The sequence below is a fragment of the Rhinatrema bivittatum genome, chromosome 1 (genome assembly GCF_901001135.1).
Source record: "Rhinatrema bivittatum chromosome 1, aRhiBiv1.1, whole genome shotgun sequence".
Taxonomy (NCBI): Eukaryota; Metazoa; Chordata; class Amphibia; order Gymnophiona; family Rhinatrematidae; genus Rhinatrema; species Rhinatrema bivittatum.
Genome location: NC_042615.1, coordinates 739,128,941 through 739,155,239, shown reverse-complemented (window position 1 = coordinate 739,155,239; position 26,299 = coordinate 739,128,941). Strand labels below are relative to the sequence as shown.

Below are 26,299 nucleotides of genomic sequence, written 5' to 3'. Positions count from 1 at the left end.
CTGCTCGTATTACCTTGTCTCCAAGCTGACTGCCCGACGGAGCACAGACGTCCAGGCGATAATGTCTCGCAAAAGTATGGATCGACTTCCAGGTGGCCGCCCTACAAATCTCCTGAGTGGAGACGGAGGAGCTCTCCGCCCAAGATGTCGCCTGGGCTCGAAGAGAATGAACCTTGACAACCAGCGGAGGGGACTTACCTACACCAAGGTACGCCGCTATGATCGCTCCCTTCAACCACCGTGCTATAGATTGTTTGGAGGCCATGCAACCCTTCCGGGGTCCGGACCAGAGGATAAAGAGATGATCGGAGAGCCGAAAATCATTAGTCACCTCCAGATAGCGTATCAGAGACCGCCGTACATCCAGTCTACGCAGGTCTCCAGACTCAGAAGAGGCAAAAGATGGTAATTCCACCGATTGGTTGAGGTGGAATGCTGAAACTACTTTAGGGAGAAAAGAAGGAACCATCCTCAGCGAAACCCCTTCAGGCGTGAAACGAAGGTATGGTTCACGACAGGATAGGGCCTGCAGCTCGGAAATACGTCTTGCTGAACTGATTGCCACGAGAAAAATGGTCTTGAGAGTGACGTCCTTGATGGTAGCCGAGCTTAGAGGTTCGAACGGCGAACCACAAGACTCTGATAACCAGATTCAGATTCCACGACGGACAAGGTGGGCGAATCGGAGGCTTCAAGTGTTTAACTCCTTTAAGGAAACGGGAGACGTCCGGATGCGAGGACAGAAACTCCTTATTTCCACTGCGAAGAAAAGCCCCCAAGGCTGCCACCTGAACCCGAAGAGAATTGTAAGCAAGACCCAAATCCAAACCTGCCTGCAAGAAGGAAAGCACTTGTGGCACTGAGGCCTGCATGGGAAGAATGTCATTCGCTCCACACCAATCCTCAAAGACCTTCCAGACTCGAACATAGGTAACAGAGGTGGACATCTTACGTGCTTTCAGTAGCGTTGAAATAACCGGCTCCGGATAACCGCGCCTTCTCAACTGACGCCTCTCAAAAGCCAGGCCGCAAGACAGAAGCGATCTGCCTCCTTGAAAAATATTGGTCCCTGGCGTAGAAGACGTGGCAGCTGACCGAGACGAAGGAGACCCTCCACCGTCAAATTGCGCAGATCCGCGAACCACGGTCGTCGGGGCCACTCTGGCGCCACAAGGATCACCGGCCCTTGGTGTGCCTCTATCCTGCGGATGACCTTGCCCACGAGGGGCCACGGTGGGAAAACATATAGAAGACAGTGGTGCGGCCAGGGTAGGACCAGCACGTCCACGCCCTCTGCGCCGCGCTCCCGCCTGTGGCTGAAGAAGCGGGCGGCCTTTGCATTTCCGGCGGTTGCCATTAGGTCTACGTGCGGTGTCCCCCATCGCCGTACTATTATCCGCATCGCCTGCTGCGAGAGATCCCACTCTCCGGGATCCAAGTTTTGTCGGCTGAGAAAGTCCGCCTGTACATTGTCCACTCCCGCTATATGCGAGGCCGCTAGTCGTTGGAGGTGAAGCTCTGCCCACTCCATCAATTTGTCGGTTTCCAGAGATACCAACCGTCTTCTCGTGCCTCCCTGGCGATTGATGTACGCCACTGTAGTCGCATTGTCCGATAGCACCCTGACTGCTTGATGGCATACTATGGGGAAGAAACCCTGTAACGCCAGAAGGACCGCCCTGGTCTCCAAGCGGTTGATGGGCCACTTCGACTGTTCCTCCGTCCATCGACCCTGGATTGAGCTGTCCCGACAGACCGCTCCCCAGCCTGTGAGGCTGGCGTCCGTGGTGATAATCACCCAATCCGTGTCCTCCAGCGACAACCGCTGAGCTAGGTGCTGCGGTTCCAGCCACCAATGGAGACTGATGAAGGTTCCTCTCTGAATCGGAAGGATTGCCTGAAAATCTCTCGACACCGGCTGCCACCGGGAAAGTAGGAATCTCTGCAGAGGCCTCAGATGCGCAAATGCCCAAGGAACCAGATCGATGGTCGAGGCCATGGTCCCCAGTACCTGCAGGTAGTCCCAGGCAGTGGGCGTCTTGAGAGCCATAAATCCTTGAATCTGCTGATGCAGAGAATGAGCTCTGTCCGGATGCAGAAAAACCCTGGCATTCTTGGTGTCGAAGTGAGCTCCCAGAAAATCCAACGACTGGGACGGGACCAGGCTGCTCTTGGTGAAGTTGACAATCCATCCCAGAGATTGGAGAAGTTGTACCACTCTGTCGACTGCGAGGATACACTGCGCTCGTGACTTTGCATGGATGAGCCAATCGTCTAGGTAAGGATGCACAAGGATGCCTTCCTTGCGCAAGGTTGCCGCCACTACCACCATGATCTTCGTGAAAACCCGTGGAGCTGTGGCCAGGCCAAAGGGAAGAGCGCAAAATTGGAAGTGTTGACCCAAAATTTTGAAGCGTAGGTAACGCTGATGAGCTTGACAAATTGGTATGTGGAGATACGCCTCCGTGAGATCCAACAAAGCCAAGAATTCTCCCGGATGAACTGCCGCTAACACTGAACGGAGTGTCTCCATGCGGAAACGAGGAACTCTGAGGGACCGGTTGACCTGCTTGAGGTCCAGGATAGGACGAAAAGTACCTTCCCTTCTTGGGAACCACAAAGTAGATTGAATAATGCCCCCGGCCCAGTTCGGCGGCTGGCACCGGCACTATGGCCCCCAATTGAAGGAGACGATCGAGGGTCTGCCGCACGGCTCCCTGTTTGATTAAGGACCCGCAAGGGGAAAACAGGAACTGGTCCCGAGGAGCGCAAACAAAATCCAAAGCGTAACCGCGTCTTAGAATATCCAGAACCCATTGATCCGACGTGATTTGGACCCACTCTTCGTAGAAGAGAGCAAGGCGACCCCCCAGTCGAGGGACCACCTCGCGGGTCCGTCTGGCATCATTGGGTAGATTTAGCAGATGCACCAGCACCCTGCGCTTCCTTACTCTGGCGGCGCCAACGAAAGGGCCAGTTCCAGGAGTGCAAACAAGAAGAGGGAGCCCGAGGTGGCTGTTGCCTCTGAGGACGCGCTCTCCGCTGGTTACAATAACGGTTTCTGGAGTAATTATATGCTCTTGACGAACGGGGTCGATCTTCGGGCAACTTGTGCACCGCGTTCTCATTAAGGGACTTGATGATCTGATCCAAGGCTTCACCAAAAAGATACCTACCCTTAAAAAGGAAGGGACCCCAAACTTGTCTTGGAAGAGGCATCAGCCGACCAATTGTGAAGCCAAAAGGAGCCGACGAGCTGAGACCTCCACCACCATGGTTCGGGCTAGGACCCTTAAAAGATCATATAAGGCATCCGCTCCATAGGCAACAACAGCTTCCAGTCTGTCCGCCTGGTGAGCCTCAGCGTCTGGTAAGGACTGGGAGGTGAGAAGCTGCTGCACCCACCGAAGACCCGCTCGCTGTGCGAGGGAACTGCAGATAGCCGCCCGCATCCCTAAGGCCAAGACCTCAAAGATACGCTTGAGGTAAACCTCCAGCTTCCGATCCTGCATATCCTTCAACGCCGTCCCTCCAGCAACAGGAATAGTGGTATGTTTTGTGACTGCTGATACCGCAGAATCTACGGCGGGAACTTTGAGAATTTCCAAAAAAATCGGCCGGCAGAGGATACAATTTTTCCATGGCTCTACCGACCCTAAGGTTGGCCTCCGGGAATCCCATTCCCGAGTGATCAACTGCAAGATCCTGTGATGAGTGGGAAAAGACTTGGCTAGAGGCCGGAATCCTGCTAGGAGGGGGTCCCCCTTCTTGAGAGCCGGGTCAGGCCCCACCGGTTCCGGAGGGGGATCAATATCCATTTCCTGGAGAATGTAGGGAATGAGGTTATCTAACTCCGCCACTTGGAAGATGTGGAGGACCCTAGGGTCGTCGCCCTCCACCTGGGCCGCCAAGGTGGGGTCGTCCACGTCAGGGTCCTGGGATTGTCCTTCCCCCGAAGTCTGTATTATCGATGGCGTCCCGGTAGGGCCAGGAGAAGTCCCCGCTCCCCCGCCTACTAAAGGGGGGCGAGCCTGGGGGAGGGGGTAGGACATGGTATCTTGGGGGGAGAGGGTCCCCAGGTCCCGAAGGTCGTGTCTCTGCTCTGAAGAAAAGCCCTGTGTATCAGGACTATGAATTCAGGGGAAAAGGCCTGGCATCCTGAGGGGTCACCCCCCCCCCCCCGGGGGCATCCCCCCTCTGCCTACCAGGATTAGACTCGGAGTAAGGGTCTAAAACGGGCCTAGAAGTGGGGAATGGATTATCCGTGTCCTCCTCAGAAAGCGTGGCATCAGAATCTTGCAACAAAATGGCCGCCGTTCCCGCGTTGAGAGGGAACGGGGCCTGGCGCTTCCTTCCCACGCGGTCTGCAGCTCGAACGTCCTTGTTAGTAGCTGGCGCACATTCCCCCTCAGGGAAACCACCTGAGCACAGACCCTCTTCAGAAAATAATCCGGCCCTGTCGGAGCCCTCAAAAGGCGCCGCGGACTGCATCGCCGCAGGGAGAGAGGGGGGGGGGGGGAAGCTCTACAAGTGGCTCGCGCCTAAAATGAGCGCCGACCCGGCAACGGACGCTTGCCTTGGTCCCCCACCGACCTGAAGAACTGCCGGGGAATTAACCTCCCGACAGCAGGTGGCCCCGGGGAATGGTGCTTCGCGGGGCCGCAGGTCGGGACGTCGGTCGCTCCCCAAAAGGGAGGGGGGAAAACCTGGGTCAGGAGGGAGAGGCCGGCGCTACCGACTTTCAACTCAGAGAGCCGAACGGAGTCCAAAAAATTGCAGTCTTCTGCTGAAAAAGAAGATAAAACAAAAATACACTTACCCCAACTGAGCCCTCAGTGAGGAAAGAAAAGAAATAAAGAAAAACAGGCAACAGCCTGTCAGCAAGTCACCAGGCTAGAGAGCGATGAGCCAGCACCAGCGGAGAGCTCTCCCCCTGCTGTAAGGGGAGCCTTAGCAAAGTGACCTAAACTGTAAATTTAAAACTTCCTTTTTTTTTTTTTTTTTTTTAAACTTGATCCCCCTGAGGAGGTAGCCCTAAGCTAACAAGCTGGGGACCACAAGTCCCCTGCTCACATCTGCTGGAGTCAGAACGTTACTGAGAGCTGTTACAGGGGAGGCGCGGTTATATGGTTCCTCCCCTGGGAATTTTGTGTTCTGACTCCATCTGCTGGACATGGAACATAACCCACCGTCTGGAATGATCCTGGGTATGTACAGGGAACAGAGAGTCTGTTTTTCTCCATCTCCATCTGCTGGTAGGAGTCCACAACCTACCAGTGTGGATTGGCCTGCCTTCCTTAGAGGAAAGGAAATTATCAGGTATGAAGTAATTTCATCATGCATATCTTCTGAATATGCCGATCCAAAATCCCCTACTCTTGTCAGAATCCTCATATCCTGAAAATATGGTGTGGATCAGATGGAAAACAAAAAATTATTTGCATTTATTGATTACTTCATAAAAACCTTTAAGCAATTTATAGGTATATGTCAATATACAAGTACAATTAAGAAAGAACCACACTGCCCAATTTTTTTGTGAATTTTTTAAAAGTGAAAACCCTCATAAAAGAGCAGGGCATAAGCAGAAAAAGCTTTTTATAAACCGTTCACTTATGGAATTGCAACTTTTTATTTGTTGCCAAGTGTAACAGAAATGCTTGCGCAACGTGTTTAATCATAGGGTAAAACACTTCAGTTATGAATGGCCACTTAATTTTTCAATATTTTATAGCTGTGACCCAATATTATATATTAAAACGACACTTATCCTTTAAGAAACTGCAAGAGCCTCAGATGTATCGGCTGTGCTATAAAATATTAAAAAATTAAGTGGCTTTCATAACTGAAGTGTTTTACCCTGTGATTAAACACGTTGAGCAAGCATTTCTGTTATACTTGGCAACAAATAAAACGTTGCAATTCTATAAGTGAACAGTTTATAAAAAGCTTTTTCCCGCTGATAGCAGGGCTGAATTAGCCATGCTGTTATGGGAGCCGTCTTCAGGTCCCGGGAGCCGGAGTTTCCACAAGCAGAAGTCAGAGCTTTCTTTCTCTGCGGCTGCGCATGGGTTCCCGCGCAGGAAAGTAACAAGATTCTCCTCAGTCTGTTTTTTCTGCATGCGGGATCGCACGCAGAACTTCTGTTCTCCTCAGAAGATGTCTAAAAAAAACAGAGCAGGCAACCGGGGTTCAAACCCTGTGTATGTGCCAAAATCATGTCCATAACAGATGGACATGATTTATGCTACAGATGCCTAGGTCCCGACCATAACCAGAGCGACTGCCAACACTATGGAAGGATGTCGCCAAGGGCCCAGCGACAGCAAGCCCAGAAGATCCAAGATTTAAAATCGGTAAAAGAGGGCTCTTATGCCCCCCCATCCAATACTCTCTCCTCGCCGGGACCGGCGAAAAGACAGGCCCCATCGACAAAACGAGCGGCCTTGGTGGAACCTAGAATCTCCAGGCCTGGAGAAAAGGTAAGATCCACCAGAAAAGAAAAAGAAGCCCGCTTGGAAATCATGGCATGGGGCAGAGAGGTATCTCCAAGCCCCTCGGCGCACAGGGGAGACAAGTTAACTCCTATATCTACGCCACGACAGTCGACAAACGGCCAAAGCAGTGTCGGGAGCATCGGCACCGACACAAGAGGTGCGGACACACTCTGTCGAAGCCGGGATCCTCAACTCCAACGCACAAATTGATGCAACATACCATCTCGAAGCCGACGCATGGAGTGTCGCTAACGATGCATAAAGAGTCTAGGACGACGCGGGAGCCAAGACAGATGCATGGGGCCCCCAAGTCGATGCATCTTGCGTTGAGACTGACGCATTTGACATAGACGCAAGTGATGTCAGTGGGCTCACACGGGACACCTCCGACGACTTTCGACGCAACAGCCAATGCACTCGACTCATAAGAGGAAACATACGCTGCAGACAGAATCTACACCGACGCAAAGCAACCTCACGACTCCACAGAGTCCATCAGTACCATCAGAACCCAGTTCTAAGCATAAACGGCGTCATGTTTCCCCATAAACACAGAGAGACAATGAAGCCTACTGTTGATATATGGACTCAGCCCTTTTATGTACAAAGTCCCATTTCATCAGGAACAAGGCAAACTGACACATCCAGTTAGTCATCAGAGGTGGAAGTGATACATTTGTCCCCTCGCCTAGATCTTCTCAGAGTCAATCTGACAGTTCATTCAGATCTCACTCCTGTTCCTCACACCAACAACCAATCTCTCTAGAGAAAAGAGATATGGTTCCAAGGAAAGTTAAGGGACCATCTCACCTGCAGACATAATACCCTTGCAGGAACCAATTCTTCCTCCTGATCGTCCGGCCATGCCACCTCCGACAAGGGAAGCCTTTTTTCATTTGTCTCAAGCGCCATCAGGATTTTTTGATGCCATGCAGACAACTTTCTCAATGCCATCTGAATCACCTGCCACTTCTCCAGAATCTCCACGGCCTACAAAACAACCATCTCCGACCCCCTCAAGGTCTCCTGTTTCACGTCACTTTCCCATACCCATCGATGTACCCGATTCACCACGGGATACAGATTCACCATCTTCCTCACCACATTCCTCAACGGGATTTCCATCTGACCCACCAGATCAACCTCAGCAGCCACACTCACCACCTGAAGATCTATCTTACCCCAGGTTTTTGGATAAGATGGGAGCAATTCTACATCTAGAGACCCAAAAAACCCCTGATCCCAGAGTGGAAACTTCTGGTCTCCTCAATTTTTGATGCGCCAAACGAACCAACCTCACTTCCTCCACAGGCAGTTCTTGACAAAGTGAGGGAGAAATCTTGGGAAACCCCTTTTTCCATACCAGCTGTGGCCATACCATACAGTCTTCCGGTAACAAAAAGGACTATATCCAGCTGGATTACCCAATGATTTCAATTCTGCTACGAAAAGCGAAACTTGCCGCTAACTTCTCACCCAAATGCTCACCAAGTACGAGCAGTGGCTACCTCAATTGCGCATCTACATCAGGTCCAACCTGTGGACATTTGCAAAGCAGCTACATGGTCCTCATTACATACTTTCAAATCCCATTACTGTCTAGACCAACAGTCAAGTGAGGACGCCAAACTGGGCAGAGCAATCCTCACATTGTCGGAGCGCACTGTACTGTATCAGCCCGATACTGACTTTAAAAAATGAATGTTCTGACCATCTATGGTCAGTTGGAAATTTCTCAAAACATCTCCTTTTCCAATTCAAATAGCACTTGATGTATTTATATTCAACTTTAATTTCTAAGCTTTTAGCCATCTGACTACCATCTCAAATCCTTCATTCAGCTTTCCCAGGTCATCCAGCATATTCTGTGAGCCTGGACAATAGATCTGAATATTATTTATTTTATTTAAATTCTTTTACTATACCGATACTCCAGACAAGGTCTTATAGTACCGGTTTACAATAAATCAGGGGGAAACCAATTAACTAAGTAGAAGATAAAAAGTTACATTGAACAGGGAGCGAGAACATGGGAGATGGAAGACAGGAAAGATATTTAAATAATAACTGGAGAGCAATAGAATAATCAACAAAAAACAATATAGTAGCGAGACATAAACAGAGATTTATCTTAGGCGAATATTAACATAATATATCCTAGGCGAATATTAACATAATATATCCGGTTACACTATGGTAGGAGGAGACAGGGGAGGTGAGCGGGGGGGGGGGGGGGGGGGGGGTGTTAGGGTAGGGACTGTAACGGGGCGGGACTTGAGACGGGGAGGGGGAGGGATTAGGGAAGAGGTAGAGGGTGAAAGTCAATGTTGGTTGATCGAGGTTCCTTCATTGGTAAGCTTGTGCGAACAGCCAGGTTTTCAGTTTCTTTCTGAAGGAGAGATGGTATTGTTCCTGGCGTATAAACACAGGCGCCTATTAATGATAAAGTTGCTTTCTTCCCTATTAAGATAATTTTGCTTTCCTCCCTCTCCAGTATGTTCCAAGTATTGCATTACTTGGACCCTATCTTCATACCTATATTATGTATTTAATAGTAACATTAACTTTACTTGGACCCTATCTTCATACCTATATTATGTATTTAATAGTAACATTAACATTCTCATGCTTATCACAGTTCCTTGCAACTAGCATTACATGTAATTAGCAATTAGCATTACATGTAATTAGTATTCAGCATTCTATGTTATCAGTGTTCTATGTAATTAGCAATTAGCATTTAGCTTTCTATGTTATCAGCGTTCTATTAGCATTTTATGTTCCATGTAATTAGCATGCTCTCATGCTTATGTTCAGTTTCAATGTAAACCGAGACGATATGCAATATCTTGTATGAATCCCGGTATATAAAAATGTTAAATAAATAAATAAATATCTGGGGGAAGCGAATTCCAATGGAGCGGACCTGCTGTCGAAAGTGCTCGCTTGTGAATAGAGTTGTGGACAGAGGATTTGTTGGGGGCGGGCCTTGAGCGAACCTTTGTAGGCGGTTCTGATCGGCCTGGCGGAAGTATACAGTTTGAGAGGGATGGCGAGTTTGAGTGTGGATTGCTGGTAGACTGATTTGTGGATGATGGTGAGAGCCTTGAAGAGTATTCTATATTGGATGGGTAGCCAGTGTAGGATTTTTAGGATTGGTGTGATGTGGTCCTTATGACGTGTGTTTGTAAGGATCCTGGCCGCTGCGTTTTGCAGCATCTGTAGAGGTTTAGTGGAAGAGGCGGGGAGACCTAGTAATAGAGCGTTACAATAGTCGATCTTTCAAAACAGTATGGCTTGAAGCACTGAACGGAAATCCTGGAAGTGTAAGAGCGATCTTAGCTGCTTCAGGACTTGTAGCTTGAAGAAGCATTCTTTGGTTGCAGCGTTAATGAACTTTTTGAAATTCATTCTAGAGTCAAGGGTGGCCCCAAGGTCTCTGGCCTGGCTTGCTAGTGGAATAATTGCATTGTTGGCGAAGGGGTTGTTGTTAGGGGAGATAACCAGTAGTTCTGTTTTGGATGTATTAAGGACCAGGTTGAGACTCGAGAGAAGAAGGTTGATGGCGTGTAAGCAGTTGTTCCACAAATTTAGAGTAGAGGAGATGGGGATTAAGATTTGCACATCGTCCGCGTATATAAAATAGGTGATGTTGAGGCTATTGAGTAGCTGGCATAAAGGGAGTAGATATATATTGAACAGGGTAGGGGAAAGTGAAGAACCCTGAGGTACTCCTTGATTTGAAGGAATGGGGTGGGATTCCTTGTCATTTATTTTAACTTTGTAGTGCCTGTTGTTCAGAAAGGATTTGAACCAGAGCAGTGCAGAGCCAGAGATGCCTATTTCCATTAGACGGTTGATGAGGATAGAATGGTTTACCGTGTCGAACGCCGCGGAAATGTCGAGTAGGGCTAGAAGGTATGATTGTCCCTTGTCAAGGCCCATCAGGATGTTGTCAGTTAGAGAAAGAAGGAGGGATTCTGTGTTTAGGCGTTTCCTGAATCCGAATTGAGAAGGGTAGAGAATATTGTGAGAGTCAAGGTAGTCTGAGTCGGATGTTGACAAGCTTGTCCATTAGCTTGGCTATAAAAGGTAAGTTTGCGATGGGGCGGAAATTTACAGGGTTGGCTGGGTCCAGTTTGGGTTTTTTTTAGTAAGGGTTTCAATGAAGCAATTTTTAAGGAATCAGGGACAGATCCTTGATTGAGGGAGCAATTTATGATGTCTGCCAGGGGTTTAGCAATGGTGTTAGGAATGGTGAGAATGAGTTTGGTCGGTATTTGGTCCAGTGGGTGTGAAGGTGGTTTCATTTTCTTGATTATCGATTCTATTTCCAGGGATGATGTAGGTTCAAGAGATTCTAGCGTCTGTTTGTGGATAGTTGGTGAAGGATTTTGGCTTGGTGGTTGCAAGAGGTTTGAAGGAGTGTTGGATGTTGCCAGGGGGGCAAGTAGGTTTTTGATTTTGTTGTCAAAGATTGCCAACTCTGTAGATTTGTTTTGGGCTTCTTCTTCTGGGAAAGTGGGGGGCATAGGGGTGGTAAGGGTTGCCACATATGAGAACAGAGTTTTTGGGTCGTATAAGAAGCCGTGTATTTTTTTGGCGTAGAAATCTCGTTTGGTTCGGGTAATGGATGTCCTATAGTAGTTCATTGCTGTTTTGTACGAAGCCAGTGAGGAAGAGGTGGGATCTTTCCGCCAGCGTTGTTCTTTGTGTTGTAGGTCTTGTTTGAGTTTTCTTAATTCAGTTGAGAACCAGGGTTTTTTGTTCGTGTGGGCCGGGTTGATTACTTTTGAAGATAAGGGGCAGATTAAGTTTGCTACTGAGTGTGTGAGTTTGCCAGGAGTTAATAGCGGTATCAGCATCGGAGAGGTCCAGTTTAATTAGATCTTTGGCAAGGCTGTTGTTGAGAGTGTCCATTGAACAAGGTTTCCTGAACTGGATCGAGGATTTAGTATCAATGGGGGTCTGACTGCTGAAAAGAGGTGAAATCTTACATAACTGCAAAGAGGTGAAATCTTACATAACTTAAGATTTGCTATACTAGGTAAGACGAAAGGTCCATCAAGCCCAGTGTCCTGTTTCCAACAGTGGCTAGTCCAGGTCACAAGTACTGGGCAGGATCCCAAGGGGTAGATAGATTCCATGATGCTTATCCCAGGCATAAGCAATGGATTCTGCAGCTCTACCTTAATAATAGTAAATGGGCTAGTCTAAACCGTTTTTTAAACACAGATAAGAACATGCCATACTGGGTCAGACCAAGGGTCCATCAAGCCCAGCATCTTGTTTCCAACAGTGGCCAATCCAGGCCATAAGAACCTGGCAAGAACCCAAAAACTAAGTATATTCCATGTTACCGTTGCTAGTAATAGCAGTGACTATTTTCTAAGTCAACTTAATTAATAGCAGGTAATGGTCTTCTCCTCCAAGAACTTATCCAATCCTTTTTTTAAACACAGCTATACTAACTGCACTAACCACATCCTCTAGCAACAAATTACAGAGTTTAATTGTGCGCTGAGTAAAAAAGAACTTTCTCCAATTAATTTTAAATGTGCCACATGAAAAATCCTAACCTCTTTAATCTTTCCTCATAGGGGAGCTGTTTCATTCCCCTTATCATTTTAGTCACCCTTCTCTGTACCTTCTCCATCGCAATTATATCTTTTTTGAGATGCGGCGACCAGAATTGTATACAGCTTATGTTCCATAAACTAAAAATTGAAAATACTATTGAAAAAACATTAACAAATGAAAAAAATACCATTTGAAAAACTGTCCCTGTTAAAAGTGGGCAGATGCTGAAACACAGTCAGTCAATGTCAGAACTAGGCAATAGGGGCTGTTTATCTTCACCTCAACACCTATTTGATGACTACATTGTTGGTGGTGATCATCTGAAGTGGATTCAATTCGGAAATATTGCAACAGTTTACTTATAGCTTATGCTCTGACATTTTATGTTGATGAATTGCATTTGATAAAATTATTTTTTGGATGAAATCACTTTTGCACTCTATGAACATTGTTTAGTGACATTTAAATTTCAAAAACATGGATCAATATTTATTTCATGGGAGTTTATGAACTTCCTGTTCTATGAATTATTTCCTCCAAGTATATGAAGATCCTGTCATAGACAGTGCAGTAGCCTATGCATTCTAGAACGTTTTTCAATGCCATTTTCCTTTTTTTTTTTTTTTCTATCTGCATATGAAAAAAATCTGGTTGAGAAACGTGCTATTGCAATAACAATGATGGAAATAGCAAACACAAAGTAGCAACAGAACATCTATAAGTACAAAGTGGTTTGACATCACTCTGCATTTCTGCAGTACCTGGAAAACTCTTTAAATTACAAGGAAAAGGAAATTTAAATCACCTTTCTCCAATAAAAATGCCATTTTACATTAGCTTGTAGTCTTGGGCATCTACTACTGATAAATTACACTGCTAGTAATAGAAGACCTAACATTTTATGGTGTCGGCCCATAATATCAGTAAGTTCTGTATACTGAAGGTCAGCAGGAATCTTATGGATATTATAATTAAACAAAAACATAATAAAGGTATTAAAAAAAAAAGAAAAGTTTCCTGGCACAAAGACAGGCTCAACATGATCCACAGTTTCAGGTCCTGAAAATCAATCTGGGATTTAACAGCCAGGGCCTTCAGCTTCTTGTGGCCAAGAAGCTTTAATTCATGCTAATTCCAAATAGTTTTCTTTTAAGTTCAAATGCAGTTTTCATTGTCTTTGTTTTTCCACAGGTTACGATTTGAGATAATAGCAATGACTTACAACTGAGATTAATATATTATATCACTGCACAGTATCAAACGTCTCCTGACTGCCACTATATGAATTTATTTTTTTTAAAATGTCTTGTTGTAGCAAGGGCTATAGAGGCAGTACTGTGTAATTCTTTCCATAATGTATCAGGGCTGGCTCAGTTTCATATACCAAGGTGGTCTCATCAGTAGCTCCTACACAAGTTTATATCTGAGTTAGGTCAGCAGTCAGAAATAGCTAAACATTAAAATAAGAGTTTTTTTCTTATAAACCTGTCAGTCTGCAATGATCCTTCTGTCCATTATCTTTTATGGACATGGAGAGAGAAATGCTGTAATCTTTGCAGATACTGGAGGCTAAAATCCAATTTGTTAGCACAGGAAACAAGACAGTTCCATGCACGTAGATGAGTGCCTTGTGCTTCCTCTTCTGCAGGAGACTAGACAGCATTAGTCTGCATTACTATAACATTATACATTTTCATAGTAAGAATGCAGAGAGAGTATAAACTTGCAGACCACCTCAGTATATTCTTCAAGGACATGCTACCAATAAAACCGCCTGTACTTTGAGACAGAAGAAAGTCATCACATTCGCAAATACAGGCAGAGTAATGATCAAAAAATTCAATTAAAGAGAAATTTCAGCATTCAAATGCTGATCAATAAAACAATTGCATAACTAAAATTAGACTGTACTGAGATCCAATCTATAGTTGCAAGTATACATTGTAACACATTTTATCTATATATAAAAAGCTTGTTGGTCGGTCAGTCAGTCAGCGACACTCATGACTTTCTGTAGCCACCAGTGGCACCCTGAACAGTGAAAGGTGCACTGTGCAAAGACAATAAATATGCCCTGTCTGCAAAGCCCAATCTCTCAGACACCCACACATTAACACAAAGGCTCACACAGACAGGGTCATCTCTTAATGTGTTAATATATTAAAAGAATATTTTTCCCACTTTCATTTGGTTTTTAAAATGTATATTAGTTGTGAACCCAACAACCGAAGCAACATCGGGTAATTTTCACTAATATGCTCTGTCTGCAAAGCCCTCTCTTTCAGGTGCCCCCGCAAACAAACACAACATACACAAGGCCATGGTGAGATTTGGGGGGGGGGGGGGGCGGTAGGGGTGCATGGCAATCTCCTCCCTTTTGGCAACCATGGGATGGGAACCGTGGCAGCTATCCTGTAGGCCTGTTCCTCTGGTGTTGCGCAGCCCTGATTGCATGAGTCTGACTCCTAAGTGGTCCAATTGTAGCTACACCACTGTTGTGGATTATGAACTGTTTATAAGACAGGAAACGGAGTAAGACTATCTGGTCAGTTCTCTCAATGGAAGACTGTAAATAATGCACTGCTCCAGGGATCTACATTGGAACTAGTGCTTTTTAATCTTCCTCTGTGACAATCGCTATTTAGCACTCTCTACAGTTGGACAATGAGAGACATCTAATATACTACTGTTAATGTAGTTTATAAAGAGGTCCCCTATGTGTCTAAACACTTTCTGTTAATTACTTAATGAAATAAAACAGTATTTATCATTTTCACCTTTGTTCAATTTTAAAATTTATAGCTATTATGGACCAGACACCCTCAGCAACGCCAGGCAGGTTTCACTAGTATAACATAAGACACAGCAATTTAATAATATACTAAGTTAAACATACGGATCTCCTCCCCCAGATAAATCGGTTCCATTCTCTTCATATTCAGGAAACAAATCCTCTCGATCTAGCAGCTCTTGGTACTTCTCTTGATAATCTTCAAACAAACAAACCACATTTATAATTCAGTCAGAAATACTCAGTTTCAAGCTTGCTGTAACTTGCTTTGTGCTCTTTAGTTTGAAATGTGTGAATTAAACAAATAATGATAGCAGCTTTGTGAAGTAGCACATACAGAAATGCTTCCCCCAAGTATATATAGCCTTAATCTATTTCACAGTTTCTCAGTGATATGGTTTCTGGTTACTCTATAATCTCCAAAGACAAACTTATGTCCGGTATTGCTTATCCTGAGAAATGACCATTCAAAGGTACAAACTCATTAGATAGCCAAATACAACTTTGTTCTATATAATAGATGAACAATTACTTTTTAAAATTTTTATCTATTATGCAAATAAAAACTAATTTCTTTGAACACCTAATGTGAAGAGAAATTTTTTTAAGGTAGAAATCTTTATATAGTAGTCCACCCGATGGAATCTAACACAATGCGGCAGTTATATTGAAACTTGAATCGCACTAATCTATTTCTTGTGCACAGATCTTCCATCCAACGTATTTCTCCCAAAATTAGAGCGCACCAACTTGCTCAGTAGTTCAAAACATAACTTGCCCAACGCCTTGCGGCAGCGTCAGGGGCTAAGGGATGAAGTTAGCATTCATTCATCTTCTAACTGCCATCTTGCCATTTGCCTATCAATGAGTTTGTACCTTTGAATGGTCATTTCCCAGATAAGCAATACTGGACATAAGTTTATCGGCTCATATAATTGTTTATCCCTGTTTGTCTTCTGATACTTTTGTTCGGGAGGGATTTTCACCTGAGGCTTGTGTATCTGTTTACTCTATAATCTACTGGGCCCATCAAAGCTTTGCATGGTCTGCCATTGGCCAACAAGTGCAATGGCAGTGGGAACAAAAACCTTGATGAATCCTAGTTTCAAAACAATTTTATGGTTAACACACTTGTTTTGAATTTTGTGATACAAATCTAAGTTAACAGTTGCATTGTAAAAAATTTTTAAAACCTTAAGGGTTTTATTTTTTTTCTTTTGAAAGAAAAAGGGTTTCAGAGGGTTACCACTAAAAACCAAGTCACTATTTCAAAGAAAAAATTTTCTAAGGTTTATACATAAAAGGTGGGGAAAAAAAGATCCACTTGGAGTATTAAATCTGTGATTTCTCAGATCTGAACATATGGGAGTAAGCAGAGTTGCTTACCTATAAAGCAGAGTTGCTTACCGGTAACAGGTGTTATCCCAGGACAGGAGGATGTAGTCCTCACACGCGGGTGAAGTCACTGGACGGAGCCCTATCATGGAAAACTTTGTCAAAGTTTCTAGAAACTTTTGACTGGCACATTGAGCCCACTGAGCATGCCCAGCATGCCATGATCCCTGTAGCCACAGGGGTCTCCCTTCAGTCTCATTTGTAGCAATAAGTGCGAGCGAAAAAAATAAAATAATAAAAACAGCAGCGGACCCAACTCCGCGGGGTGGCGGGTGGGTTTCGTGAGGACTACATTCTGTTGTCCTGGGATAACACCTGTTACAGGTAAGCAACTCTGCTTTATCCCAGGACAAGCAGGATGGAAGTCCTCACATGTGGGTGATTAGCAAGCTACAGGCTGAGTCATGTTTTATAAGGTCAATGACACGCAACTTGTGCAACAGGCACAACAACTGGGGTGCCCTTGACTATGATGAGGCAGCCTGAATCACAGCAGGTGGTTGTGGAAGGAGTTGGGTATTATACTGGAAATAGGTTTTTCAAGACAGATTGTCCAAAGGCAGAGTCTTGTCGTCCTTCCTTATCTAAGCATTAGTGAGCTGCAAATTTGTGAAGAGAACTCCAAGTCGCAGCTTTCCAGATATCAGCAATAGGTACTGAACGGTAGTGTGCTATTGATGTTGACATAGCCCTTTCTGAGTGCGCATTTACTCGCCCCTGGAGAGGAAGGCCTGCTTTCTCAAAGCAAAATTCGATAGTCTGCTAGCCAGTTGGAGAGAGTTTGTTTGCCAACTGCAACTCCCAGTTTGTTTTTATCAAAAGAAACAAAGATATGGGTGGATTTTCTATGGACTGCACTGCGGTCTAGGTAAAATGCAAGTGCACGTTTACAGTCTAAGGTGTGTAAAACTCTCTCGCCCTAGTGAGAGTGAGGCCTTGGGAAAAATGTGGGCAAGACTATAGACTGATTCAAGTGGAAGTCAGTATCTACCTTGGGAAGGAATTTAGGGCGAGTACATAGGACTACTCAGTCATGTAGGAACCTGGTATAGAGTATGTGACAAGTACTTGTAACTCACTAACTCTTCGAGCAGATGTAATGGCTACTAGAAATAGAACTTTCCATGTAAGAAATTTAACATCGCAGGAGTACAAAGGTCCAAATGGGGTGCGCATGAGCTCTGAAAGTACTACATTTAGGTCCCATTCAATGACTGGTGGCCGTAGAGGGGGCTTGAGTTGTAGTAGGCCCCTCATAAACCTACTCACCAGGGGTTGCGCTGTTACCGGGGCATTCCCAATTCTTTGTGGTAGCTGAGATGGCACTCAGGTGTACCCTCACCTAAGAAGTCTGGAGACCAGAGTCTGAAAAGTGCCAGAGATAGTCTAACAGAGATGGAGTGGGGCAGGAAAAACTTAAGAACATAAGAAATTGCCATGCTGGTCAGACCAAGGTTCCATCAAGCCCAGCATCCTGTTTCCAACAGAGGAGAAACCAGGCCACAAGAACCTGGCAATTACCCGAACACTAAGAAGATCCCATGCTACTGATGCAATTAATAGCAGTGGCTATTCCCTAAGTAAACTTGATTAATAGCCGTTAATGGACTTCTCCTCCAAGAACTTATCCAAATCTTTTTTGAACCCAGCTGCACTATCTGCACTAACTATATCCTCTGGCAACAAATTCCAGAGCTTTATTGTGCCTTGAGTGAAAAAGAATTTTCTCCAATTAGTCTTAAATGTGCTACTTGCTAACTTCATGGAATGCCCCCTATTTCTTCTATTATTCGAAAGTGTAAATAACAGATTCACATCTACTTGTTCAAGACCTCTCATGATCTTAAAGACCTCTATCATATCCCCCCTCAGCCGTTTCTTCTCCAAGCTGAACAGCCCTAACCTCTTCAGCCCTTCCTCATAGGGGAGCTGTTCCATCCCCTTTATCATTTTGGTTGCCCTTCTCTGTACCTTCTCCATCGCAACTATATCTTTTTTGAGATGCGGCGACCAGAATTATACACCTTATTCAAGGTGCGGTCTCTCCATGGAGCGATATAGAGGCATGATGACATTTTCCGTTTTATTAACCATTCCCTTCCTAATAATTCCTAACAATGTTTGCTTTTTTGACTGCTGCAGCACACTGAGCCAACGGTTTTAAAGTATTATCCACTATGATGCCTAGATCTTTTTCCTGGGTGGTAGCTCTTAATATGGAACCTAACATCGTGTAACTACAGCAAGGATTATTTTTCCCCTATATGCAACATCTTGCACTTGTCAACATTAAATTTCATATGCCATTTGGATGCCCAATTTTCTAGTCTTGCAAGGTCCTCCTGTAATGTATCACAGTCCACTTGTGATTTAACTACTCTGAATAATTTTGTATCATCCGCAAATCTGATAACCTCACTCGTCGTATTCCTTTGCAGATCATTTATATATATATTGAAAAGCACCGGTCCAACCACAAATCCCTGAGGCACTCCACTGTTTACCCTTTTCCACTGAGAAAATTGACCATTTAATCCTACTCTCTGTTTCCTATCTTTTAACCAGTTTGTAATCCACGAAAGGACATTGCCTCCTATCCCATGACTTTTTAGTTTTCATATAAGCCTCCCATGAGGGACTTTGTCAAACACCTTCTGAAAATCCAAATACACTACATCTACCGGTTCATCTTTATCCACATGTTTATTAACCCCTTCAAAAAAATGAAGCAGATTAGTTAGGCAAGACTTCCCTTGGGTAAATCCATGTTGACTGTGTTCCATTAAATCATGTTTTTCTATATGCTCTATGATTTTGATCTTGAGCATAGTTTCCACTATTTTTCCCGGCACTGAAGTCAGGCTCACTGGTCTATAGTTACCCGGATCTGCCCTGGGGCCTTTTTTAAATATTGGCATTACATTGTCCACCCTCCAGTCTTCAGATACAATGGATGATTTTAATGATAAGTTACAAATTTTAACTAATAGATCAGAAATTTCATTTTTTAGTTCCTTCACTACCCTAGGAATGCACCACTTGGTAAATGTAGTCCACTTAGAAGGGTAGAATTTACATGTAGACTGCTTTCATGAAGCTATGAGAACCTGAGAGACCTGAGTTGAAAGACTAAATGGTTGTAGGATCAAGCTTTCAACATCTAAGCTGTTAAGGCAAGGGTTTGTAGGTTTGGGTGGCGTAATTTGCCGTGATTCTGTTATGAGATGGGGATCTGCGCCCAGACGAATGGGTTTCTGGGTCAAGAGATCGACAAGTATGGGAAACCATACTTGTTGAGGCCAGTACGGGGCTATGAGGATCATTGTCCCTCTGTCCTGTTGTAGCTTCACGAGAGTTTTGGCTATGAACGGTATCTGAGGATATGCAAAAAGGAGGCCGTTGTTCCAAGGGCAAGCAAAGTCGTCCTTGGTGAATGTTTGTCGATGGCTGTGGAAGGAGCAGAACCTTTCCACTTTGTGATTCAGTTTGGACACAAAAAGAGGTCGATGGTTGGTAGACCCCAGCGCTGAAAAATTTTGCTCGCTACACAGGGATCCAGAGACTATTCGTGGGGGTGGAAACAGACTGAGATTGTCCGCTAGGATATTCTGTATGCCTGCTAGGTAAGTGGCCTTGAGATGCATGGAATGTGTCAAGGCCCAGGCCCATATCTGCACTGTTTCTTGACAAAGCAGATACGAGCCTGTGCCTCCCTGTTTGTTTATATCCCACATTGCCACTGTGTTGTCTGTATCACAGTCTTGTGTGAGAGACAGTCCTTGAAGGCATAAAGGGGATAGCGTATCGCTCGAAGTTCTAGAAAGTTTGAGACTTTGCTTCAAGCGAGGTCCACATAACCTTGCATTTGGAAGTTGGCGACGTGAGCTCCCCAACCCAAGGTGGATGCATCCGTGGTCAAGGTTACTTGAGGAGCTGGTTGCTGGAATGGTAGACCAGTCTGTAAGGTAGATTTGTTTGTCCACCAGCGAAGTGAGAGACGTAACTGGTGGGTGACTCATATTAGGGATGATAGTGGCTGAACCACTTGGAGCCACTGAGATTACAAAGTCCACTGAGTCCTTCTCATAGCTAACTTCGCCATAGGGGTGACGTGGACTGTAGACGCCATGTGGCCCAGTAGTATAAGAAATTGATGGGCAGAGGCTACTTTGCACATGCTCAGAGAATTTGCAAGTTCTGCAAGATTGTGTGCATGGTCGTTCGGCAGAAAAGCATTTGCGACTGTGGTATCGAGGTATGCTCCAATGAAGGTGAGGAGCTGAGATGGGTTCATATGTGATTTCTGAGAGTTGATTAGAAATCCCAGGGAATGTAACAGAGTCATGGTGCTCTTTGGGGCAGCTAGAGCTCCTTGCTTGGATTGATTCCTGATGAGCCAATCGTCTAGGTAGGGAAAAACATGAAAGCAGCAGCTACCGATAGGCATTTTGTGAACCCCCAAGGTGCTGAAGCCAATCCGAATGGTAGCACTCTATATTGGAAATGTTTTTGCCCAACTATGAATCTTAGATATTTTCGATGGTGGGGGGAAATGGGGATGTAAGCATAGGCGTCCTGCAGGTCCAGAGAACAGAGCAAATCTCCTTGTTACAATAAGGGAAGAATGGCTCCGAGTCGAGACCATCCTGAATTTTTCTTTTTGAAGAAATTTGTTGAGATTGCGGAGGACTAGAATGGACGAAGGCCGCCTGTTTTCTTTGGAATTAGAAAATAGCTGGAGTAGAACCATCTGCCTTGTTGAGACTGGAGAACTGTTTCAACTGCTCTGGAATTCAGTAGGGTGGAGAGTTCTGACTCTAGATGAAGTTTGTGGTTATTGTGTAACCACAATGGAGTGGCTGGTGAATCCGGAAGTATCGTGAGAAATTTGAGACAGTAACCTCGGTTTATGATAGCTAACACCTGCTGATCCATGGTTATTAGGTGCCAGTTTTGTATGAAATAATGGAGTCTACCTCCTACAGACAAGTCTTCTCTTGGGTGATGTAGTGGCTGCTGTTCTCTGGAAATTTTTCAAAATCCAGATGTCAGCCCTGTCTGTGGGGCTAGTTGAGGCCTGGTTTGCTTTGTCTGGCGTGGACGTCCCCGTTGCGGTGGTCTTGTAGGTCGCACGCTAGATGCGGGTGGACAGTATCGACAAGGTCGGTAGAAGGTCTTTTTAGTACTCTTATGGGCTTTCGAGCTGAGGATGGATGCTCAGCCGGTAACTTGAAAAGCTCTTTTTAGAAACATGTTCAAGGTCCTCAGATCTAGGATGGGACAGAATCCCCCTGTTCTCTTTGGAATCAGTAAGTACCGGGAGTGGAATCGCTGCCCCCTTTGCCTTGGTGGGCCAGGCTCAACCACTCTGGCCGTTACGAGGGCAAAGAGCTCCCTTAACAGTACCTCCTGATGCACTAGCGGCCCCCAAAACAGGCATGGAGGAGAATTTGGAGGGATACCCAATAGAATTAATCAGTACCCTTGTTGAACGATGGACAGAACCCACTGGTCCAAAGTTACCATAGCCTGCCCGCGTCTCAGGTACAGGCTTATGCTCTCTATGATTCAGTCAAAACCCCATCCCAGAATTTGACTAGGGCACTGGAGCTCACCCTTTGCGAAAAGGCACGAGGGGCTGGAAGATAGTACTTCCTCTGGCAGTAGAAAGACCTCCTCTGACCTTGTCTTGCAGACCTCCTGGCTGAGGAGGGCGGGTCCAAAGTGCTGGCAGAGAGATGCTGGACGGTCTCATGGTGATCCTGCAACTGGGCCACCGCGTCCCTCACCTTGTCTCCAAAGAGAGGTCAGTGAGTTTTTTCCTGTACCTCCGGTCAGAGATCAGAGGCCTGCAGCCATGCCATTCAGCGGGCGCCGATTCCCACTACAGAGACTCTCTCTACCATCTCGAAAACATTATAGGTGGAACACACCTCGTATTTTCCACACTCCGGGGCCTGATGCACCAGAGACAGAAAGGTGTCTTGTTGCTGTTAAGCAGCCCACTCGGCCGCCTCCTGCACATGCTTCCAGAGGTTGTAAGAGTACTGGCTCAGGTAGAGCTGGTAGGAGGCAATGCAGGCAATGAGCATAGACCTTTGAAATACTTTCCTCCCAAGAGCATCTATCGCTCTGTGATCCTTTCCCAGGGGTGCCGAGGCATGGATCTGAGAGCGTTTGGCCCTCTTGAGAGCGAATTCGACCACTACCAATTGATGTGACAGCTGATGCTTTTCAAATCTGGTAGCCTGCTGGACGAGGTAAACCCCATCCGCCTTCCTATTCACAGGAGGAAGCGTGAGGGGGTGCTACCAAATCCTCAACAGCAACTCAAACATGTCATGTACCAGGCCCACCACAATCTCTTTTAAGAGCCTCCACAAATTGGTGATTTCCACCATCTTATGCCTGGCGTCCTCCTCAGTCATCAACTGAAACAGGATGGCCTCCGCCATTGCCCTTACAAAACCTGCGAAAGTCAGGTCCTCAGGCGGCGATTTCCTTCGTTCCTTTGGAGAAGATGGTTCTGAGAGAAGACCGATTCTGCATTGTCATCCTCCCAGGGATAAGGAGCCTCATCCTTGCTGTGATGCACAGAGGATGGGTACCTAGGTGCTCAGCCTTCATCTGGAGGCCTAGGCAATGGTGCTGGCAAGGCTGGACAGGGGGCTATAGGCCTCTAACCCTGCTGGCCTTAATGGCACTTCCTCCTCAGAGGAACCAGCAATGAGCACCTCATTGGTTGAGAGAAGTATGGATGTCTCGCCGGGCATCAATGGCCTTCCAGGAACTGGCGCTAGCTGGGTCTGTAATTTATTTATTTATTTAACATTTTTCTATACCGACCTTCATGGTTAAATACCATATCAGATCGGTTTACATCGAACAGGGGTATATACCTGAGATAGAGGAAACAAAAGTTACATTTAACGAGGACTGTGAACTTGGAAGCTTAGGTAGCTGGAGGAAAAAGGCCCGAAGAGGGCATCAACTTAGATTAAGTTAAAGAGAGGCATAACAAATTCCAGTCTAGTGTTAGTCCACATATTAGAAGAAGTATCCATGCAGATCAGGTAGTCGGGGGAGGAGGGAGGTTCCATTGTTCGTGAGAAGCTTAAACACCTAATGTGTGTCCCAGGGATCTGGGAATGCTTGGCGGAATAGCCAAGTTTTGAGTTTTTTCTTAAATGTTAGCAGGCAAGTTTCTAGCCTGAGTTCTGCGGGGAGGTTGTTCCAGATGGCTGGGCCTGCAGTCGAAAATGCTCGGTCCCTGGAAGAGATGAGACGTGTGGCTTTGGTTGGAGGGGCTTGTAGCGCTCCTTTGTATATTTCTCTCATCGGTCTGTTGGAGGTATGGAGTTTGAGAGGGATTTCAAGGTCAAGATAAAGGAGATTGTGGATGGATTTATGTATTATATTGTATATAAATATTGTATTACGTAATACACTAATGAGCACATTGAGATGCTCCAGCAGCAGTTCAAAGCAGGGACAGCGCAGGCATAGATACATTCGGTGCCACAAGCTCAATGCTCCACAGAGCTCGATCGACCGCCAGCTGGACTCTGCACTCCAACTCCTTCTCGAAAGTTGCCAATACCAAAATGGACTTGCAGGCAGGAGGGGTGGCCAGATCTTCCTTGGATCCCAGAGGTGGATCGGCAACTGACACCAGGAGCGGTGGGGACCATCATGGACCCCCAGCATCGATGGATGATAGGCACTTCTCACCGCAGGGTCACTTCAGAGGCACCATGGCGAATGCTTGTGCCAACCCAAGCTCTGCACCGTGCAAAGGTGACCAGTGCTGATGCTTCCTTGGTTTCCCTCGGTGCTCGACCCAGTCTTTCCCCAGTGCAGAGGTCAATGACTAAGAACCCAATGTCCTTGACCTGGAAGAGTGACAAGAGATCAGTCCCTGGCACCCCTATCCACCACGGCATCAACAGAGCGGATGGCCCCACCGATGTCTAAGGCTCAGTGTGGCTCAATGGTCTTTCGGCGTCGTTGCCACCGATGCAGACGTCAATGACTGGAACTTTCTCGCCCCGAAGAGCTTTTCCATCTTGTCGAGGCGAGCGAGACATCCCTTTGGAGTAATTTCATTGCACAAGCAGCACCCCCAGACATCATGGGATGCCCCCAGGCAGAGAATACACACATTGTCCTCGGCATTGAGGGCTTCGATGAAAACCTGATGAGGCCATGACGATACAAACTGAATGGGGCGAAAAACAAATGCAGAGACGGCGGGTGATCGATGCTGACAAGCACCAAAGTCACTGCTGCCACGGGGGAACTGAAGCAAAAGAAAACTTACCGAACCACTGAAAAACCTCACTGAGACACTAGAGGGACCCGCACCATAAAAGACACAAAAAAAAAAAACTATCGGTGGAAAAGTTTTCCAAGCAATTTTTTAGGGAGAAAAAAAAAAAAGAATTCAAGTAACCACGAGGCGACAGCTCCGCGGGAAAAAAAGAAACTGAAGAGGGACCCTGCGTGGACACAGGGTATAGGGCATGCTGGGCATGCTCAGTATACCTAGTCAAAGTTCTAGAAACTAACATAAGGTGTCCGTTCCGGGGTCCATCCGATGTCAGCCACGTGTGAGGACTACCATCCTGCTTGTCCTAGGAGAAAGAATAATTCTGATGGTAGTAGATGATCTAAAGCTCTTTGCTACTGAGTACTTTACAAACATGAGTGGCACCTGTAAAGAGGCTGTAGAGAACAAACTATCCTACTTTCACAATAACAAGTTTTGTATAAATAACTGTTTTAACAAATCTATTTAAAAATGTAAATGTTAACCCAATAAAAAGGTATTACTTCATTTTTTTTTTTTTTAACTTTATTACTGCACATAAAAAAAAAAGAAATTTGTGAAGATACACAAGCCGGTAAACTGTGTTCACTATCAAGACATATGTTCAAAGTTGCACATCACTAATAAGGCAGCTTCAGCTTTTGCGTACCTGCACACAAACAAACCCAGGGAATGACCAACACTGCTTTCCATAGTCATATCTAGAATTGCTACAACCAGCTACCTGCAAACTGGAAAATAATTTAGCCACATTTGTATAAACCTTACTCCTCCTCAATGGGGCCAGCTGGAATCAGGCATGCTGTGGAGGCAGTGTTTGATCCTAGGAAGGGACAACAGCTGCTGCTACTGAATGGCACAGAGGGATAAACTGACAGGTATCCTGGCATCCCTCTGGGCTGTTAAGTTTGTGGTACTACCCATGAATACTGCCTGGAAGTGTATGTGTGCGAGAAAGATGTGGAAGTAAATGGTCTATAAATTGAGGTGGGAAAGGTGAAGGAAATACATTTTGGATAAACTAGGAAACACCGAAGATAATTTTCAAAGAACTCTGCATAGATCCATATATGTGCATATATGCCATATGGATATTTACTGCAGTATTTTATAACCTGCATGCATCAGGTATGCACAGATTATAAAATATCTATCCATATGTCTACCCCCTAACATACGCAAGTATGTCCGATTACACACAAATACCTGCAATGCACTGAAAGTGCATAGTTTTCCTATTTTATAAATATACAAGCGTATAATTTTACATGTGAAAAAATATATAATTTGCTCTTGTAAAATTTTTCATTCTATGCGGAAGTCAGTATACTGTATTTTAAAACATGCTGCGTAATTGAAATTATCAGTTTGCCAATACCTCCACCAGTTCACCCAGTCCTTCTCCAGGTCATCGAGACCCTCCTAGTTTTTCACAATGAGCTCTCCCCAGTTCACCCAGTCCTCCCACCCAACCAATAGACAACAGACAAGTCTGTTATAGCAAGTGCGCTATTTAATTAGCTGGTGTAAAATTGCACAACTATGTTGCCAAGTCTCTTATAAAATAGCAATTTACAGGCATAACTGTTGGCTTTGCTCCGGAACGCCCCTAGACACCCCTAATTTGTGCATATAAATGTTCATGCTACTTACGTGCGTATATGCTAATTTTATAAACCTAACTATTTTGAAAATTAACTCAATTAT

General features: G+C 45.4%; 1 protein-coding gene across 3 annotated transcripts in view; it reads right to left on the bottom strand.

Annotated features, from left to right (window-relative positions):
• The window catches only part of PAIP1 (poly(A) binding protein interacting protein 1), a 233,979-nt gene that overhangs the window by 35,995 nt on the left and 171,685 nt on the right, over positions 1 to 26,299 (bottom strand). For 2 of the 3 annotated variants that reach the window (XR_003852745.1, XM_029577741.1), the window contains one exon: positions 14,974 to 15,067. The exons of the other annotated variant lie outside the window; for it this stretch is intronic. Coding sequence is in view for 1 of the 2 variants with exons in the window: in XM_029577741.1 (XP_029433601.1) it covers positions 14,974 to 15,067 (94 nt within the window). In the remaining variant the exon portion in view is untranslated. The remainder of the gene's footprint in view (positions 1 to 14,973; positions 15,068 to 26,299) is intronic. 3 annotated transcript variants of the gene reach the window in all.